This window comes from Aplidium turbinatum, chromosome 6 (genome assembly GCF_918807975.1).
Source record: "Aplidium turbinatum chromosome 6, kaAplTurb1.1, whole genome shotgun sequence".
Classification (NCBI taxonomy): Eukaryota; Metazoa; Chordata; class Ascidiacea; order Aplousobranchia; family Polyclinidae; genus Aplidium; species Aplidium turbinatum.
The window spans coordinates 10,239,393-10,259,226 of record NC_137477.1 but is presented as its reverse complement, the minus strand read 5'-3'; the positions used below and the strand labels follow the sequence as shown (position 1 = coordinate 10,259,226).

General features: G+C 36.5%; 2 protein-coding genes across 2 annotated transcripts in view; both read right to left on the bottom strand.

The window, feature by feature from the left end:
• Positions 1–1,994: 1,994 nt before the first annotated feature.
• LOC145772181 (collagen alpha-1(XII) chain-like) lies at positions 1,995–11,967 on the bottom strand. Its single transcript, XM_082584029.1, has 11 exons — positions 11,892–11,967; positions 11,050–11,135; positions 10,274–10,369; positions 8,724–8,832; positions 8,272–8,442; positions 7,574–7,669; positions 6,944–7,120; positions 6,299–6,401; positions 4,508–4,659; positions 3,756–3,925; positions 1,995–2,622 (listed from the first exon to the last, which is right to left on the bottom strand). The coding sequence occupies exons 1-11, from the start codon at positions 11,944–11,946 to the stop codon at positions 2,407–2,409; spliced, it is 1,431 nt and encodes a 476-aa protein (XP_082440155.1). The 5' UTR covers positions 11,947–11,967; the 3' UTR covers positions 1,995–2,406.
• Positions 11,968–17,681: 5,714 nt separating this feature from the next.
• Positions 17,682–19,834, bottom strand: part of LOC145771738 (uncharacterized) — a 67,019-nt gene continuing 64,866 nt past the window's right edge. The window contains exon 46 of the mRNA XM_082583468.1: positions 17,682–19,516. Coding sequence (XP_082439594.1) covers positions 19,465–19,516 — 52 coding nt within the window. The 3' untranslated portion in view covers positions 17,682–19,464. The remainder of the gene's footprint in view (positions 19,517–19,834) is intronic.

Here is a 19,834-nt window from a genome sequence, read left to right as displayed (position 1 = left end):
AATGCAGGTACTGTGAATATTTAAGACCAGCGTTGGTCAGAAGTGTAGCCAACGTTTTGCCAACCAAGCAATTTGTGATGTCGAAAGTGTGAGCTGCTGTTTCAGTTCAGCTTGTTTATGCTAAGCAGAGCAGAGGTCTAGATTTACAGTGCTTCTCAATCTTTTTGTTTCGACGGACCCCTTTTGGTACCTTCGAAGCGGTCGCGGACCCTTAAAAAATCTTTATTTGAAATTTTGGTATATCGCTTCTCCTATAATGGAACCAAATGTTTCATAAGTTTCGAAACAACGCACTGAGAAGAATTTGCTGAACTCGCGAGTCGCGACGCACTTATGCAGATTGATGACATTGACGAAATTATGTTATGAGCTTTATGTTGGCAAAGGCCATCAAAAATCAGTAATCTATAATAATTATGTTGATTTGATGTTTTTCAATACATTTTATCAAAAATCAATAGAATTTTGCGACCGTTACAAAGAATTTCCCCCTTTTTTCATTTCTGATCAATATTAGGCCTAATTCGTTATAATCTTTGTCATTGCAAAACTGTGAGTGGTGAGAGACTGCTGAGTAACGTTTGCATTTCTAAGTTAAGCAATTAAGCATTGAACAATAGATTATTGCTGTCTTATTAAAAAATTAATTCATTTATATGATCTTGCTTTAATTAGGAATCCAAACCTTTGTGCAATATCCTTTGAAAGTTCAAAGGACATCATACCAGTTCGTGGGGAAGTAGGCTCCAGTTTGAAAATCACAGTAGGTTATAATAATAATAACCGTGTTTTTATTTGCGCCCATTGCGATAACATAGAGTAGGCTACACTGCGATCACATATGCGATAGGCTACAACAGGTGACAGTAAGCAGCGAAGTGGCATATAGTCTTTGAGTTCCCCTTATTTTGGCTTGCCATTAAGTGTCTTTGCCGAGACACAGCCGCGTGCTCTGGAGCGGTGTCAAACCCAAGTCCTTTCGAACGTCGCGCAGACGTTCTCACCACTCGGCTACGCAGCCGACGTGGTTAATACACAAATAAAGCACAACCAACCAATTTTTAAATTTCGTAATTTATCAATCATGCTGAAAACTCGGAAACTTTCACGGACCCCCGGTTGAGAACCATTGGTCTAGAAAAAGGTAGACGCGACAAAATGCGATGTTAGCCTATAACGTGCTTCATATAGGCTACCGAAACAGTTTAAAGTTCGCTTCACACGTTTACACAAAATAAACAAGTGTGTTGTTGTTGGCTATATGTTGGCACAAAGTTGACAATTTTGCCAACAATTTTTTCGATCCAAAGGAACTTTTGACACTTCATTTCAGCTTCACTTGTAGCCTAGTATTCTTTGAAAATATTAGCCCATGCCTCTTTCATGTGGTTTAGTTAAACTACACAGTTGTGTGATTGGCAAACACCGACCAGAAGCATTGCTAATTGTCATTGTCTATGTGTAATTTATTTTATGCACACAGTGCTGACCAAAGATCAACGATAATTAGAGAGCTGTTCTTAAAATGTGTTACTGCTGCGCACATTCAGAGATCGAGTAAAACTATCATTTCTTGGTTTTGCCGTTTCCTAGTAAGCTACATAAAGTAGGGCGCTCTGACTGCAATATTAAGACGAGGGTTCGAATCAACAAACAATTTATAGTAACAGGGCAATTCTCCCCTCCCTTTTATTATTTTTTTAAATAAACCTTTCACTCTCTATTACAGCACCTTTCGACAGAGTTTTAGTATCAATGTAGGTTGAATGTACTGCCTAAATGTGCACTTTTACGTTATTTTTTTTTTTTTAATTTCTTGGGGAGGCCTTCCAGAACCTCCTTTGGGTGCTTTGCCTTCGGCGACTCATTGCCGGAATCATTAACATATGTGCAATAATACTTATTTGTCCTCCTCTCCCAAATTTTTCTGTTGGCTACGTCCCTGTACAATAACTGTTGCATCTGTTGCAAATACGCTACAAATGTACTAACTTTAATCAGATTGTTTTATTTTATAATGCAGATTTAAAAATGCTTTATGACATAGCTTATGATAAAATGCTATGCTACTATGACGAAATGCTTCATTCGATAATGTTTTATGAAAAAGAATATAAGCATGAGTGAAGATGTGGATATATTTGTGTTGTAAACTATTTTGATGAAGCGACAAGTGATTAGTTGATTAATTAATACGAATAAGTTAATTCAAAGAGTATAACTTATGTTAATTTGTATAACAGTAATGAAAAATTTTATAGCTCGATGTGTTATGAAATAGTTAGGCTATAGACTATACTGGTTACTTACATGATTTAGAATATAGATAATATGCGAATCATGACAAAATAAACTTCTTTAAATTGTTTGTGCTAGCTGAAATCAAAACAGATGTGTCAAAAAAAATTATCTTCTTGGAACAGCTTCTTCTCTGGCTGGGCAAGCACGCTCGGAGCAGATCTGGCTTCCAATGGCGGCAGCAATCGATTCATCTAAGGCTTCGAAACCGCGATCAACCCTGATGACATTGTCTGGACTTCCAGCGATTGTCAGGAGTTGTTGTTGGATTGCAAGTTCATCTTCTGCAGTCGCCCCTTCGGCAATAACAGCAACAGCGTAGATCTGTGAAAGCAAAAATTTATATTGAGGTTATAAATTGCATCTTAAATTGATTGTTGATATTATTTGCAGCCTGTTGACAGGTTTTCCTCTTTTATCCACAGATAAAATGGTTTATAGTAACGCAATCTCATAGCAGATCTTCATAACAATGATGTGCCACAGTTTATCATTTTTCCTTTTTAGGCGATCAGCTAGCAACCATGTCAGTGCATTTCAAAGCTGAATTATTTAGCGTGAAATGGAAGGTTACCGTACTTGGTTTATTTCGAAAGTGTAGTAAACACAATAGTGGAGTGGCGAGCGAAGAGTCAAAAGTGCGTAAACTGGCTAAGAAAGGGCGACCTTCAAAAAAGCGCTGGACTCAAATTATCTAAATCCATCACTGAGAAAACAGTGGATTTTTTTTAGTAGATTAATAGTTGGCCTATTGTATTAGTAGCCTATAAGCCTATTGGAAAGATTTTACTTGACAACGAGCATAGGCTACGCGTTTCATTTATTGTAGACTGTGTCACTGTGCCTATAGTTTTGTTCTTTTTCTTTCCATGGTGCCAATTTTGTTTTTAAATGACCAAAATCGCAATTAGATACAATTTGTGACCAATTTCAAGTGTTATTGTAGTTATGTTCTAATCTAATTGATAGTTTCATCAGAGCACAATATAGCCTATAGGTTATTGCATATTTTATTGTTTAATTTTCAAAGGTAATTATCCTTCTAATAAGTCGGAGTTGTACCTTTATTCAGGCAACCCGACTCCGGGTACCCGAAAGTCTTTCGGACTTTGCAGCACTATCTATAGGTTTGCCGCTCAGTAAAACATTAATCCGAACTTTTAAAACTTTTAATTAGGTTGCTGGATAGTTTGTATAAAAAAAATTTTTAGGCCAACATTGTTGTTATACTGATACAAAGCCAAGGTAATTGTTGATAAAACCAAGTCGGTACTGTATTTCTGTCTACGTTCCGGTTTTGATTTCCGTAGCGTTTGTAGAACAATGGACTAGGCCTATAAATTAAAAAAAAACTTTCAATGAAAATTGTTTTAATGCAGTTTAGTAATAAAAAAATATTATAACAAAAAATATCGAGATATGCCAGGCTGTATGGGAAACAACACGAAGCAACTTACAATTACTCCTTCGTCTTGCAAAAGTCTTGCAAAGCGTCTGATGACATTGTCGTCGCTGCCCCGACCATCAGTAACAACTAACAGAACATTAGGAGAGCCTGGCCTATCGCCGTTTCGTTCTTGGAAGAAAGTTTGATATGCATATCTAAGTGCTCTTCCAGTTTGGGTGCCTGAAAGAATATGAGAGAGCTTGATGAAAAAAAATTGGTTATAATAGCCAAGGAAATAAAAAGCGTAGCTACCGGAAAGCGTAACTTACATTATCTTGGTTCTGAGAGTAGGGTGTGTTATGCAAAAGCGTTGCCACATTTTCAGAAAAAGGGGTAGCTTATATTTTAATCCCCTAGCTCGAAAGTGAACCAACATTTTTCTGTCAAACCCAGCCCAAAATTTAAAAATCTGTAAAAGTTAATCCAAAGTGATCTCTTATGAATTTATCAACTACGTGTAAACCGGACACGACCAAAAATACATTATTATTATTGTCGGCCTAATGGTGTTTATAAACTTACGCTATTTAGATTTTTACAGCATAAATTACAAATTGTACAGACATTGCAATAAAAACGACTCAAACGGTCAACCCTTACACGTGACCATACAATTGATAAGGAAGAAAGAGAACCATGAGCTATAAGAAAAGAAGTGTCGGTTTCAAAAAGGTAAACCATAAAAAGGTAAAATATTGTCAAGAGTAACTTGGATCGAAAAATGTCATAATTATTGAAATGGTGTCGCCTAAGTTTTTTTACCGACGCCATCGTAAGGAATCCTTTCCACAGCTCGCAGCAGCGCATCCTTATTGTTGATGTATCGGTTCAATGGGATGGCTGTATTCTCATCAACTCTTGAGTTGAATCTGAAAACTCCTGCTCTTCCTTTGTCTGGTCCAATTTCGAATAAGCTAAAAAGTTCCCATTGATAAAAGTTATAAGAAAATACAGCTTTGGTAAAGAGTTACGGTAACTTTGATGTAGGCCTACTCCAAGCATAGGCTACTGGCTAGCGCCAGCAGCAGCACAAAACGGTTTCAACCTATTTATTTAACAATTAAACACACAAAATAGGCTACCGTAGCCAATATCTAAAAAATGACTGGTAAAATCTAAATTAGGCTACCTATAAATGCTGAATTAGCTATAGGCTTATATTTATTATTGCTGAGGAGGCCACAACGGTCTGTTGAAATTTTTCGATTTATTTTTTTATCTAATTTGTACGTTTATTAAATATTCCTCGTCCTACTAACATTACATTCACGTTTGTTGTTGCATGAGCAACAGCTTCGCGACCCCCTATAAAATGCTTTGCGACCCCTTTGGGGGTCGCGACCCCCAGGTTGGGAACCACTGATGTAGACACTTCAAACAAAGGACAATTTTCCTGTAAACCAGCTGACTGCAGCATTGTGATCCTTCTACACTCAGCCAGAGATTTGATTCTTGATTTAAAGTTTGTTTGGTAATTAAAAAATGAGAAATAAAACAGAAAATGATGGCAAGGGTGGAGATTGAACTTAGATCATCCTAATGACTTCCTCCGCTAACCCTCAAACCGCTACGCCAGGTTGTCGATGGCGAAAAGTTCACTTGATTTAGGCTACTTTACATCAGTATCAGGTGCATGCAACATTCCGTCTGCTGCAGCAACCTATAGATTAAAAATACGTTATCGGTAGGCGGTAGCCTATTACATCATATGGACGTGTCGAAAATCTTCGGAACGTACGGTCTTGCTTAATGGGTTAAAAGCCAGTAGCGTTAATAGGGGGCAGTATCGTTGACATGGCTAATCCAGGGGGTACTTCTGGACCTGGGCCCGAGATAATTCTAGGGACTTAATCTTTCCATCGAGCGCGAGAACTTGAATAAACCACTGCTTATCTTTTGGATATAGTGCGTTTATCTTAGAAGTGTCTTGATTTGGGATCCGAGGTCTCATTGGTACCGAGCCCAAATTACTCTTTCTACGGCTCTGCAGGGATGACTTTAGAGGCCAGTAACCTTTCAAAGGGGCCCATCAACCTAAAAAAATGAAGCAACTACGGTACCTCGGGTAAATGAGTTTTTTTAGAAATGTCTTGATTCGAAGCTGAAGGATCTTATTGGTATTGGACTCAAATTATCCTAACCGGCGGTTTTTCAGGCCGGAGGGTACGTGTGGCGGTAAACATAGCTCTGCATCCAAGAGATACCCATTGCAAAAAAAGAATACGAGTACGTTTCTTCAAGTTCTCTGGAATTTTAAATAGGTCACGGGCCCTTAAATCATTCCTGCCTGGGTCCAATGGCACTCCCGGGACCTCTTGTCAACGCTACTGGCTCCACATCAACTATTCTAAAACCATGATCATTTTGTGATGTTAATGTTATGCTGAAATTTTGTCAATTGCATTGAAATAGGCTGTCTCAAGCCATAAAAAAATGACCTTTAAGAATTAAATTTGAAGTAGATAGCGTAATAATAGAAACACTACTTTGATCGCGTTGAGATAAAGCTAACAAAACAAGACATTAGGACATTGTTTCGATCGAAATACTTACTCGATGACTTGTGTGGCAAATTGAACTATTGTCCTCCAGTTTCGCTCTCGAACTGAAGATGAAGAGTCAAGAATAAGTCCCAAATCCAATGTCGGGCATGGTTCTTTGAAAAGAAAAAATTAATATAAATAAGCTGAAATCTTTTCAACAAATGCTCTCACTATTCTTTTAAAATTATAGTGTCGATAACTGCTTTTAAAGCTTCAAAGCAGTCGCTAAACCTCTTTTATGTCTTCGAAGAGTCAATTCAATTAAATCAATCGTAGCCGGTCGGCTGCATAGCCGAGTGGTGAGAGCCCTGGAACGGCAATCGAAAGGGCGCGGTTTGACACCTCTCAAGAGCACGCGGCTGTATCTTTGGCAGGACACTTCTGCACTCATACCTGAAGGTGGAAATGAAGATTGGCTTCCTTGCCTCCTCGTCCACTTAATCTAAATCTTCAATCACTAGGTGTAAGCCTGGATACGACAAACAAACAAATCGTAGCCGAGACCTATTGACGGGTAAAAGTCTCATTTAACAAAATGACTTCTAGGAGCCGCACTTATGAACACGAAAATTCGCCTTTGCAGCTTTACCAAATAAAACGACAGTAGGCTAGAACTACTACAGAATCCGTTTGAAGTTTATCTATGGTTTCTTACTTAAACAGCAAGGAGGTTCGATGGTCCAGGTAGCATCTTTTCGGCAACGTGATTCCGTACGTCGAGGAGGAAAGAGAACTCTACCACCTCTGCAACTGAACTCACAAGTAGATCCAACGTTGTTCTGTTTATCGCAGTTAACTACGAGATATTTAGTTTCTTCAATCACGGTGCACCCTGAAAAATAAAAGTAACAAAATGCCGCCTTTTTGAAGAAATGATTGTGTATGAGCTTTGAAAATTTGTCTGGATTGGCGATTGGGTACATTTTGATTCAGCAACTCGTGTGTCATTATTATGTTCCTTCCCCGTGTTGAGAGTTGGATACAATGCGCCATTGTTTTCGATTATGAGCCAGAACTGAGCCCTGTGGGACGCCATTTTTAATTTGGCATTGTCTGCTTTGGCGTCTGCTACCAGTTGTTAGGGTGAAGGTAGCTGCATAGTCATTAAGAGAAGATTTATTATGAGCACATTCCTCATAATACAGTGCATAATAGATATTTCCAGTTGTGGCCAGCGAACCACGCTGGTCATGTATATTTGGACCAGCAGTGCTGCGAGTTTGCACATCCCTGGCTTAAGGTATTGTTGAAGTATTGTCCGTGGAAGTGTTTGTGCCAAACTTACTTCTGCATTCTGGTGCTTCAGGAATGAAACGCAACCTTCTTTCGCCATATTCAGTTCTTCTACAAATCGTGCTTCTGCTGCCAATTAGAGCAAAACCTGGTGATAAAAACAACAGCAAATAAATTCATATACTCAATGTCCACTAAAGTTAGAAAAGTTCTACACATTAACTATAAGCAAACGTAATCTAATGTAAATTCAGTAGGAAAGATGCCCCTCCAGCGAATAACTGCTTGTTGAACTCAGAGTTGCGTTGTTTTACTGTATTTGAAGTGCCTGTTTACATCAGAGTCATTTGAAATAATTCGACACTGCCAATTAAAATTTGAAACCAAAATTCACGAGGCTCTTCAAATAAAACAACGCAACTTCAAGCACAACAAGCAGTTATTTCCTGGAGGGGCATCTTTCCTATTGTAAATATTATTTTTGTGAAAATTAATCTATCAACAAAAAAGACTAACAAAAGCGAAAAATAGTGAAGTTTAGTTTTCATAAAAATATAAAAGGAAGACCTAATGTATAAGTCAGTAGAGTAGGTGACCTAAAATTTATATTGATAGATGCAAGATCAGTCATCGGTGACGTCACTTCGCATTAGCCTACTCCTGCGGTGGTGTATTACTTTGTTGTTTAAATTAAATTTGGTTTTGATTGAGGCTAACAGGCTGTAGGCTTAAAATATTGTCAAACTATACCTGGGTTGCATCCAAAAACGCATTCGGCTCCTCTTAAGAATCGATTGTCAATTTTCCCTTCAGCATTTGCACAATTCACATACCCATACCTTGGGCCTCGTGGTGCTCTGCAAGTTTCTGGTGGTGCCGTGGTAGAAACATCGGCAGCAGTTGGTGGCAAAGTTGGCGGAACTGGAATGTAGACATGCGGTTTGGAAACAAGTGATAAAACAAACCATTGAAATGCAAAGAATCGTTGATGCCCAGCATATTAAAGTTACAAAATAATGTTTTGATAGGATAAGTTGTTTGTTCAACAATGTAAGGACAATGAATAAAGAAATCGTTTTCTAAAACTTTGCACTGACTTTGTAAAATATAAATTATGTCAACCACTTATTTGTTTACATCATTTCAACAGTCAAATACATATTTCCGCAGTCTTGAAAATAATTTGAAATTAGCTTTCTTACTGCAATCGGTTGTGAAAGAGTTGCATCCATCTGTGAAGCAGCAACATCTACAGACTGAAGTATCTGCACCAGGATTACATTGACTCGGTGTTGCAGCATCCCTTGGATTCTAGATTGAAATAAACGTTATTTTTTTATTCTATTAATTTCTTCGGGTAAGTAATCGACTGCGTGGCAGAGTGGTTAAAAAGTCGTAGATGTTTGATAAAAGGACACGTTAGAAGCTAGAAAATGCACATGACTTAGCCGTTATCCAATATCCATCGCAAGACAATTCACTTCTGAGATTTATATATTGACTCGACTTGCCTTCAATTTTGTTGTGCATAACGACAAAACAAAAAATCACCATCCGCACTGTTGAAAATTGTTTGGTCATGCTATCAAAGTTTTGTTTTTGTTCAAAGATGACAATGGATCGAAGAACTCGTTTTATAGTCATACGTTTTGATGACTTATAATGAATCAGTTGTTAATCTTCAAAACACGTGAACTACTCGTGAACACAACATTTAAATTCAAATTATTCCTACTTATGTTTAAACCGTTTATCGATACTTTCTTATTGCCTAATAATAAATGGGGATAGCAGATACAGTAGGCCTAAGATACTTTTAACAGTGAAGTTTGCAGGAATTTTTCATTGGGAGGTTTTGAAAAAAAATCATGAGACCATTCTAATCGTAACCAACATTTAATTCACGGCTGAAACGAAAGTGGGCCTATGACAGGTCACTAAACGTACACTTGTCATTGTGCTGATGATTTGGGGTACAAGATGGTCGAGAAAGCTTGAGGAACATTAGCGTAGGTTTTGTTGGTTAAAAGAAACATTTATTATGCAACCCCACGCATTTTTGTCTTGACGCTTTCTGCCTTGTAGCCTACGATTCTCATGCATTGGCATTTCACATTTCTTTTCAGTACATAACGAAACCAAATTGCCGAGATATCGAAATCAAAGAAGATAAAAAATTTCCGTCAAAATGAAACAAAGCATTGTTTTAAAAACGTTTCAACGTAACATTAAAATTGCTCATGCTAGGACCAAGAGGATGTTCAATCAAGCGGTGGAAACTGTTGCCTATTAAAAAACAGGTTAGCCATCAGCGAAAAACAGACCGGTTATTTAAGCTGGTGATGAGCCTGGGTACAAAATAGCCTAAAGTTTAGCTTCAAGCAGCTGTAATAAACTTATATAAACAACAAAAGCAAGCGAAAATTTTAGAAATTTTTATACCAGCTACTCAATTTTTCACTTTTTTATTTCGTCGCAGATAGTTTCTTGGCTATAATTGCTGTATCATAACAAAAATACTGTATGTGTTCACAAAACTAGATTTACTGTACATAAAAAAAAAACTAAGAAAAATAGAGGATAACGCATTCAAATAAAGCCATAATAAGCCCTCAAACAATACAAAAACTTCAAATATCAAGCTCAATGGAGGGGAGTTGACCCCCAAAACCCCCCTTGCGTACGCCCCTTCTAATGTAAGTCTACTACGTAAATGGCGTGACCTTCAACAAATGCAAAATTAATTTTTCACCTGAACGAAGTTATTTTCACATGCGAGTGGTTCCTTGCATTTCTTGAACACCAAAGTTCCATAACTACCACGTCTAAACTCGTCTTGGCAGGATTCCTGCAAAAATACCATGGATTCGGCTAAAGCTAAACGATCAATTTAGATCTAATGATTAATTAGATTAATTAAATCTAATGACCAGTTTAAGTAAAAAATTCTATAGAAGTCCATTTCAAATAGAAGAACTTTTGCTGTGGTTGAATACAGAGACATAGGCACGTGTTTTTTTTTGTTGTTGTTGGGGGGGGAAATTACCTCCCCAAAATTTTATCGTGTACCCCCCTAAAATGTTTTAATAGTATTACAATGTTTAAATACCATTGCAATTTATGTTGAATGACATTTTCCCCCAACAGTTCATATTACCCCCTTAAAATTTTCTTTCCAGCTACGCCAATAGGTAGGTAGTTATGCTTTCTGGGCTTTTTTCACCACAGAAGTCAGTTGTGATTAGCCGATACCCACAATGTTATTGTCCTTCTTGGGTGAGATGAGTGTGACTCCTTTGGCTACGCAGACAATATTTCAATTCAGTTGTTTTGCCAGAACGTTGCAGTAGGCTATAGTAGAGTATGTAAAGAACCATGTGGGAAGTTTATGTTGAGTTGGCTGTGTTAGCTTTAAAAATAATCAGTTCATTGTTATTGAGGTAAACAGTTCGTTATAAAAATAATGGGTTGATGCTTTGCACTTGATGTAAGCTTAGGATTCCATTGACCAGTCATGCAATAACTGACCTCATTCGATCTACATCTCGTTAGCTGGCCACGTTCACGGCATGCTGCGAGGTCTGGAACATTTTCGCAGGTCCAGCACATCAAAGCTGAAAAAAAAAACATAATTTAATGTTCTGTATGGTGACCTAACTTACCTAAGGCCACTTAAAAAAATTCTTTGACCTAAAACATTTATTAACAGTTTGCTGTAAATCGATACACTGGACGAACCACAAAAAGGTTTGTTTTGTCTTATTGTTTAAGTTCATTTTTAATTTGCAAATGAATGCAAATAAAATTTAGGTTAAATAGAAAATTTGATTTAATAGCAAATCAAAGTCCTTTCAAAGAAATATTTTTTCTGAAACATTGAAAAAAAAACTTTCATTATTTGAAAAGACTAACAACGCACATTCATTGCACAAAAACCACTGACAGACTTTTAAACTTGCTTATAAATTTCTTGGGGGCATTGTTGAGCAACAACTGGGCCTTAAAGTAAAATGAAATTGCTTGTAAGATTTAACAAATAAAAATATTGAAGTTAAATAAGAACAAAACAAAACTAATGTAGGTTTTCCTAAAGAATTAAAACTATCACTTTTTCATTAGTCTGTTACCAAAGACATTGTTTCACAGATGTCATTATCTCGTCAGTCTTATTAAAAAAACATAAAAAGGGTTAGGAGTTTTTGTCCTGAGCCCCTTTTTTATGAACAAACGTATGCTAAAACAAGAAGAATATTGTTTTAAAATTAAGTTTAAAAAAGTTACCAAACTTTCAAAAGTGTAGTAAAAAAAGCAACTACAAAACAATAACTACTCTATATAAAAATTGCAATAAGTTAATGATGAATTCTTACCATCAGTGGCCACAAGGGCACCAGCAAGAATGACGCATGACAGAAAGAACTTCATCTTTTGTTTCTTTGTTTCACTTCGTGTTGACGAATTGTGAATATTGTGATCTTCGCATGGGCTTTTATAGAATTTTTCATCATGATTTTACGGATGTGATGATCACGATATCGCTCGGAAGAGCTGTTTAGGTTTATATTTTCTCCGTATTGCCGCATTAATGCGTTGGTTGTCTTCAGTGTCGTAGCGTGACTCATTTGATTTGGAGGGCACTCCAAATCTACCAATATCTTACTTGACGTGAAAGTTTAGCATTGATATCTTACATACCTTGCACCCTTGTTGATACAACGGTTCGACCATACAATGCCCTATTATTTAGCATTGTAACATAATTGTTTAAAGACTGATGGTTTTAGCATCACTAATTTGAGCCATCATCGTCAACTCGCAAACAAATTTTCCAATAACCACGCACAAAATAAGGTTGAACCACATTGATCTAGTCTAGGCTATTCTATTATCATGTTGTATAGGCCTTTAAGACAGTCACTTGATCTGGTACACATATTCATCAAATCAGGTACGGATCTGATAAACACGTCTCCTACCTGATAAAGTGGCCGTCTGGGTTATTTTGTAGAAAACCAAGTTTGACTGTTTTTGTTGAAACATGATTAAATCACTATAAACTTGAGGTGTTTGAAGCAATTTGGGCAACGACATTTTTCGTTTGAAAAGTTAACGTAAAAAGAAAATTAATGCAAAGGAATTATCTAACAGAAACAGAATTTTTGTTTCATGCGTTTTTGTTTCAGAATTTTTGTTTCTTTTTAAAATTTAAAAAAATATTTCAATTTCAAAATGATTGGGGGGCACGTGCTCCCCCGTGCCTCTTAGACGCTACGCTACCGGTTGTCGTAAGTGCTTTGATTCAATTTAGAACAGGAAATTGACATTATGGTTTGCAATAAATCGCTCTTAGCGTTTTGCTGAATCGGAATCTCGGTTATCTAACATACTGTAAAGCTAATAATTTTCAAAGATTATATTTCATCAATAAACAGTAACTTGAACTGAAAATCAATAATCACTTTGCAGCAACTTACACGTAGTGGGCAATCTGCAGACCGTGTTCCAAAAGTAGACATTATGTTATGTTTTAGTAGGCTCCCAACGGTCTATAATGTTTAAATTGTATAAAAATAATTGGAAAGCTTTCATTAGTTGCAATTACAACAAACTTTGTTCTAGATTCTGCAATGAACAAATAAAATAAATTTTCTTGCCTCATCTATAGGCTACTGCTGAGATACCTACAGCGTTGAGCTACTGCTACTGCGTTGACAGAAAGACATAGAAATTGTTTTTAGACCCAGGTTTGAGTTAACTTTAAGAACCAAAAACTTTCAGGGGTGCGCCCGGAATAAATTGAGTAAAGTATTCTTAGTCTTGTTGGGTTATAATGTATATTCCATACTTCCACGTATCCATTTTTTATTTTAAAACTTCTGCTCGTTGGAATAAACTTATTGCTTTTCTTGATATTTACCATGAATTTCCCATTCATTGAGTTAATTTATTTTTTAGAAGTGTCTTATTTGAAGGGGCTGGGGTCTTGTTAGAGTCTAATCCAAATCATAAAAGGTCCAGAGTGCGGCTTGCATTACCCGAGTCCCGAGGCACGGACTATCGCAAGACACTTCCTTTGCGTTGCAATATATTAACATGGTCTGAACAGTAGCAGATTGTAATATCAACTCAATTCCAGTTCCATGTCAGTTTTACTTCCCATTTGTTGCAAAGCAAGTTTAAGGCTACACCATCGTGATCATCACACCTTACCCTTTGCTGAGTGAGTTTTTTTTTTAATGTTTGCGACGACATTTTCTTCTAGCTTCATCAAAGTAAAACTTAGCAATACAGTTTAAAAAAGTTATGCAAAGCGAAACTAAGTTACGATAACCGGATTAATTTGGAAGTTGAAGGTTTTGTAAGTAAAGCACTGTCTGTATGCGATATAACTAAGTCTCACGATAGCTTATTGATTGGACATCAAAACTTTATCAAAATTTCATCCATCGTATTGATTGATGAAATCAATAAAATGTTAGTAGCTTTATTTGTCTGGTAGACTTTATTTTTGAATTTCCATCTCTTTCAAACTCCCTAGTATTTTTCTGTTTGTATTAAATCAATTTTGAGGATCGAAACTTTAATCGTCATTGCAGGCTAATGATTTTATTTGAACATAATCGTGAGCGTTTGGTAAAAGATTTCATCGCACAGCTGCAATTACTTCCGTATATACGACTTCTAGCGGAAACCAATCTCTCGACGAGAAAACGAAAAATCGTTTAGGAAAACATCAACAGAAATAAATATAATCACAGAAAAATCGCGCTATAATCGATAAGTTTATCGATGAGTTTACATTTCGGCAGATTTCCGTTTCAAGCACTCATACTGTGGATATCGTGAGTAACCTAAGGCCTTGCTAAAGCTAAAGGGCAAAGACCGAAAATGAGTTGTTAAAATTTGCGAATGCATTTATTTTTTGGATGCGGAGTCTAAATTGAAGATGTGCATTGTGCAAATGCATAAAGTGACAATTTTGAGAGCTTAAAAAATCGTATGATAAAAAAAATAAAGCTAATTCAGCATTTTTTGCGATGTAGGCTACGTCAAACCATACGCATGGCCACCCATCCGATTGGTTATTTATATCAGAGACTACAATTACTATTGTTTGCTTTATAGTTTACAGAAAAAAATATAGGCTACAAATGGTAGACCGTCTCCCTTTTTTATTAAGTAGTTTAACTTTAAATGCAGAAAATAATTTCGTTGCACGAGCAGTACGGCCACATCATGTTTGCCATTCGAGGTCGGGTCTTTTATTTTTGCGGCTGAGTCTGCTTTCAGAAGGTATGTTCTGTGTTGCCATAGCAGAACAAGTTCAGAATACAGTAGCCCACTAGTCTTCGTTGGCTTCGGTTATAGGCTCTATACTTTTAGATGATTAGTAGTAAGTGCACTTTTGATGAAATGACAACTATATTGTTGTAAGCGCAGCGATCTACCGTACACTACACTACCTGTATATAGGCCGCCATGGTGGTAAGCATAACACCGTAGAAGTGTGAATTATTGGGTTGACTAGTAGCCTACGGTAAAAACAACTGGCCACCATTTCATTCCTACCAGCCGCTGCCAACATGCCTGGGCTATCGATTAAGTTTTAAGAAAAACTAGCTACGTCTCTTGAATAAGCTTAGCTTACTTTTATACATCGTAGTCTATTTTCTATAAGCTTAATAATTTCGCAGGATTGATTTATCCATTCGTGTTTATTTTATTTTCGATCCACAAAGCAAAAAAATATCATTAAAAAATCAGTAGCCATTAATACTTCAGAAGGGGTCTGGATAAAAGGTGAAAGCGAGAAAACGCAAATATTGAAGCGTGCGCGAGAGAAAAACGATGTAACCTAGGTACCATACAATTTTTTTGCACGATCGCAACACCTCAAGAAATTCAAAAGCAAATGTTGAAAACCAAAATTGGAGGTAGCCTACTTGATTTTTATTGAGCGAATTTAGTTTTGTTTTTGGTGATGTAGTAATCTACAATGTAGAATATTGTGATTAACCAACGTATAGTTTCACTGCTCATGAAAATATAATTAACCATTGTGGTATGGTTTCGAAAACGAAAGATGGCACCGATACCTACAACTGCCAAATACAAGAGATAGGCTCATTGTGAAAATGGAAGCATGATTAGTCAAGTAATCGTTTGTAGATTTGTTGTATAAACGAGTTCCGTTTTTAAGCGATACCGTATTTTACTAACGGAAACCCGGACGAAAACCTTCGTCTCGGAACGAACGACTGTTTAGAACACTCCACAACAAACAGAATATTTCCTGTTGGTTCTTTTACGAGCTATGGGTAGTTTCGCATGTATTTCTCAACAAAAAAATCACGTAGGCCTACTGTAGCCTGTAGGCTAGTTTCATTTTTACGCAACCTACAAAATTTTAACGACTGTAATTTGGCGGATTGGTGTGCTAAACTGTAGCAAAAGCAGTTTCCAGTTGTGTTTGTGAAATCCCTGCCATTACAGCAATGAGTGCAGCTTAGGTAAAAACAAAATGTTTTTTGGTGTTGTTGAGTACAAAATACTCACTTGACCAAGAGTCTTACAGGTTTTTGCTGGTGAAATGTAGCTTTGTAGGGCCAGCAGTGCTAATATTTTTCACATAATGAATCTAAGTGTTATAAGCAAATGGGTGACTTAATTCCAATTAATTACGCCCTACACTGTATGTTAAAAAACGCTTTGTAAACTAGAGTACGGTACTAGACCATGTGCCAAGCAGTAAATGTAAAATTAAAAATCGTCTCATTTTACATTTTGATCACTATCCTACGTCACCAAAACAACTATCCAATCAGAAAAATCAAAAATTAAAGCCAAGTCAATCCAAAAAATGAAAAAGTAAAGCAAGTCAAACCAACTTTTTTTCAGTTGGTCTCTTTGTCTGCAGTTAATAATGCCTTATTGGTAGGGCAAGTCTTATGACCTAAAAAATTGAAAAATGTGACTTTATTTTTTGAAATTTATCACTTTATTTTTGGCATCGAATTTATGCTAATTTACGTAATTAACAACTCGCATGCCAGTTTTTTCATGTACAGTATTTTAAACAATAATACATTTGAACAACAAGCAAAACACTTATTTCACTTTAAAATCACTACAAAATTCAAATGTCTAGCGCTAATATGCATCTAATCATTAAAAGCATTCAAGTACAACTTTAACTGCAGACAGTGCACACCGTTTCGGCCTTCCAGCCTCTTCAGTGCAGTAGGTACACTGGGTATGGCTACGGAGATATATACCTCAGTGTGACGTTTTCCCATTTGTGGAAGTAGTTTCCGTATGTTAAATAAAACTTTTCGCGAAGATTTTAAATAAAATTACAAAAATAGACTAACTTAGCGAAGATGTTTATAAAAAATACGAAATTGATTTTTGAAACTTATCAAGATACAAATGAAAACATATCAATCGTAGGTCTATTCACTAGTCGTTTGTGTTTTTTGTTGAGAAGACGAGTTCCGTTTTACTGACGAAAACTTCGGAAGTGCAAGTGAACGATTTTCTAGAAGAGTCGACAACAAACAGAGCATTTCCTATCGTTTTTTCTTACGAACCACGAGCAATTTCCCTTGTAGGCTATTTCTCAGCCTAGATTGCAGTAAAAAAAAACTCACGTAGGCTAGGCTTATTTCCTTTTCACATAACCTACAACAATTTAACGCCAGTTAGGCTATTGGACGAATTAGGAAACAAACTCAATTCTAACCTACTAGCCTTGTACGTAGGCTTACTGTGCAAAATTCGATTGCAGGCCCTTAAAATAATTGCAGGTTTGAGAATCAACCAGTTCACCACAAAGTTTCTGTGATGAATTAAATTGGCGATCACCAGATAGCCACAAAATAAGGTAAGAAGTAGCGAGCGTTTTTGAATTGCTGAAAAACGCAGCTGCTGATCTCTAACGTCACTCTCACAGAAAACTTTCTTCAAAAGCCTGTTGGTGCTGTATAATGATTAGCCCTTTACAATATTTGAAAGTCTTTGTCTTCAACATGGTAGGTTAAAATAACTTTTGCTTTTTTAATGAAAGATGTGTTCCATCGTCCTTCTATTGTGATATACCTGCAATAGCCTACCATATTTTAACATGGAAGCAAATGTAGACCTTTATTCATGCTGTTACTATTGACATTTTAGGTGGTCAAAATGTTGACAATAAAGCAACACTTTACACATTTTAAAGCAAATTGAAAAACTCCCAATGTATCAAAAATAAATTTAAAGAAAGTTATATTATATATTAAACTAAAAGAATATTTAAACTAAAAGAAAGCTATATATTAAACAATTTACGTCCGAACGAATGGTGGTGGTTCAAGTATTTGAATTCAATTATGATTTTGTTCGTTGTGCGAATCCATAGACTTTCGACAGTAGTCCCAGGATAGACGCTGGTTATGGCTAGCTCAGACAGAAGACAATAACCGCATACAAGTTTTAAAAGTGTTGCATTTGTATTTCAAGTTAGGTTAGTTGTTTAAACAAGGTTAATGACGCCATAAAAGATTATTTATATGAAAATTAAATCAATAATAATTAACACAATACGACCTCAAAACTTCATGCGAGCGCTCAACACAACGACAATAGCAGTAAAAAAAACAGATTAAATTTTCGTTGATTTGAATCTGAACAAAAATAAGCAAAATTCTCTGGAAAAGACGGAGAACTTGCGCCCAGCCAGCAAAAAAATCTATCATTTTTACATTTATTCAACGTCTGAAGACGTCGAATCAATCTAAAAATGATAAACGTTGATGTCTGGGTGGTAGCGCAAAACACATTACTGCAATAGGGTAGATTCCTAACAAAGCAATCAATTGATATCGTTGCCCCGCGTTTAACTTGGCAGACATAAAATTTTTAAAACCAGCGAGAAAACATTAAAACACTTGACATTTAAGCTTTTTTAATGATTTCACGACGTATTTCATCAAAATCCAGAATTTTCGAAAATTTTAGCTAGGTACTTCAAAGTGAGTAAAGGAAAATTGTGAAAACATTGCATTTACAAACGTAAAATTGGTAGATTTCATTGGTTAAGCCAGGAAACATTCGATGTTTATAAGAATTAGCACGACCGAACAAACAAAGGACAAAGTGTAAACACAATGAACAAGTGGGCGGATATACACATGGCTTTGCACGAAAGCACCATCGGCGGTTATAATTGGCAGTACACATAGCCGCTAGAGAGCGCTATTTCACACAATGCACTGAGCAAAGCAGTAATGTATTTTAGATATATGTACACAAAAGAATTCATTAAATGCCTTTGGCCCGACATAACTGCATTTTTTTCACATACACAAAAAGCAGACACACAATGTAGATTAATTTCAAAAATAAGTATTAACGCAATCTATTACACAATGTGAATGAATGGGAAGTTGATTTCAGTCAGTGTAACAATAAAATTTATCGGCAAAGTTACAACAAAGCTTGAGCAGCATGTAATCCAGGGTCATTGGGTGAGGCGTGCGATGTGATGGCAGATGACTTCCTTCAGCCATTATAAAAACTTGCCTTCTCATAAAGTGGAAACATTGCTGAAGACAACACCTTCTGAGACTTGGGATATCGAAGAAATTGTTTTGAGCAGTCAAAAATAATAATTACAAAATCCAGTTGTGATCATGATTCATCATCATCCATTTGTCCCTTCTACAGTAGATAAGACCTGACGTTTGTCCCCGCTAGCAGAGGTTCACCAGATTTTGATCATGATTAGAACGCGTTTAAAAAAAAAACAACGTATAAATGCATCTTGACCATAAAACTGAAAATAAACACGTGCTTGTCTCAAAACTACGTTTGTGAGATAAAAAGACCTGAAAGGGAAAAGCTTAGCGCGCACGATAGCACAAACAAAGCAAGAGCTGCCAGCTTGGCGTCCAGGATATGGCGTCAGACGGACGTGTAGAGACTCCCGTTCGAAGAGGCGGCTTTGGATCCGTGCCTGTTGAGGATATGAAACAATGCAAACGGTTACAACAGGATAAAGTTTAAACAATACGTTGAAAAATGCAGTTTTAATTTTAACAAGGCATTTAAAAGGTTTTGTGAAGAAACTTGATACTGCGACATGCCATGGTTATGAGCTGTCTTTTGCAGTATACTGTATATAGACCTATGGAACAAACCACGTTTTGCCTTGGACTATAAATAAAACAAATAAAATGACCGCCGGAATAACTCACAAAGATTTTTGTTTTCAAACAGTTGGGGCAGCATGCACGTGCAACTGTGCCGCCTGTGAGACAAAACTTAGAATTGG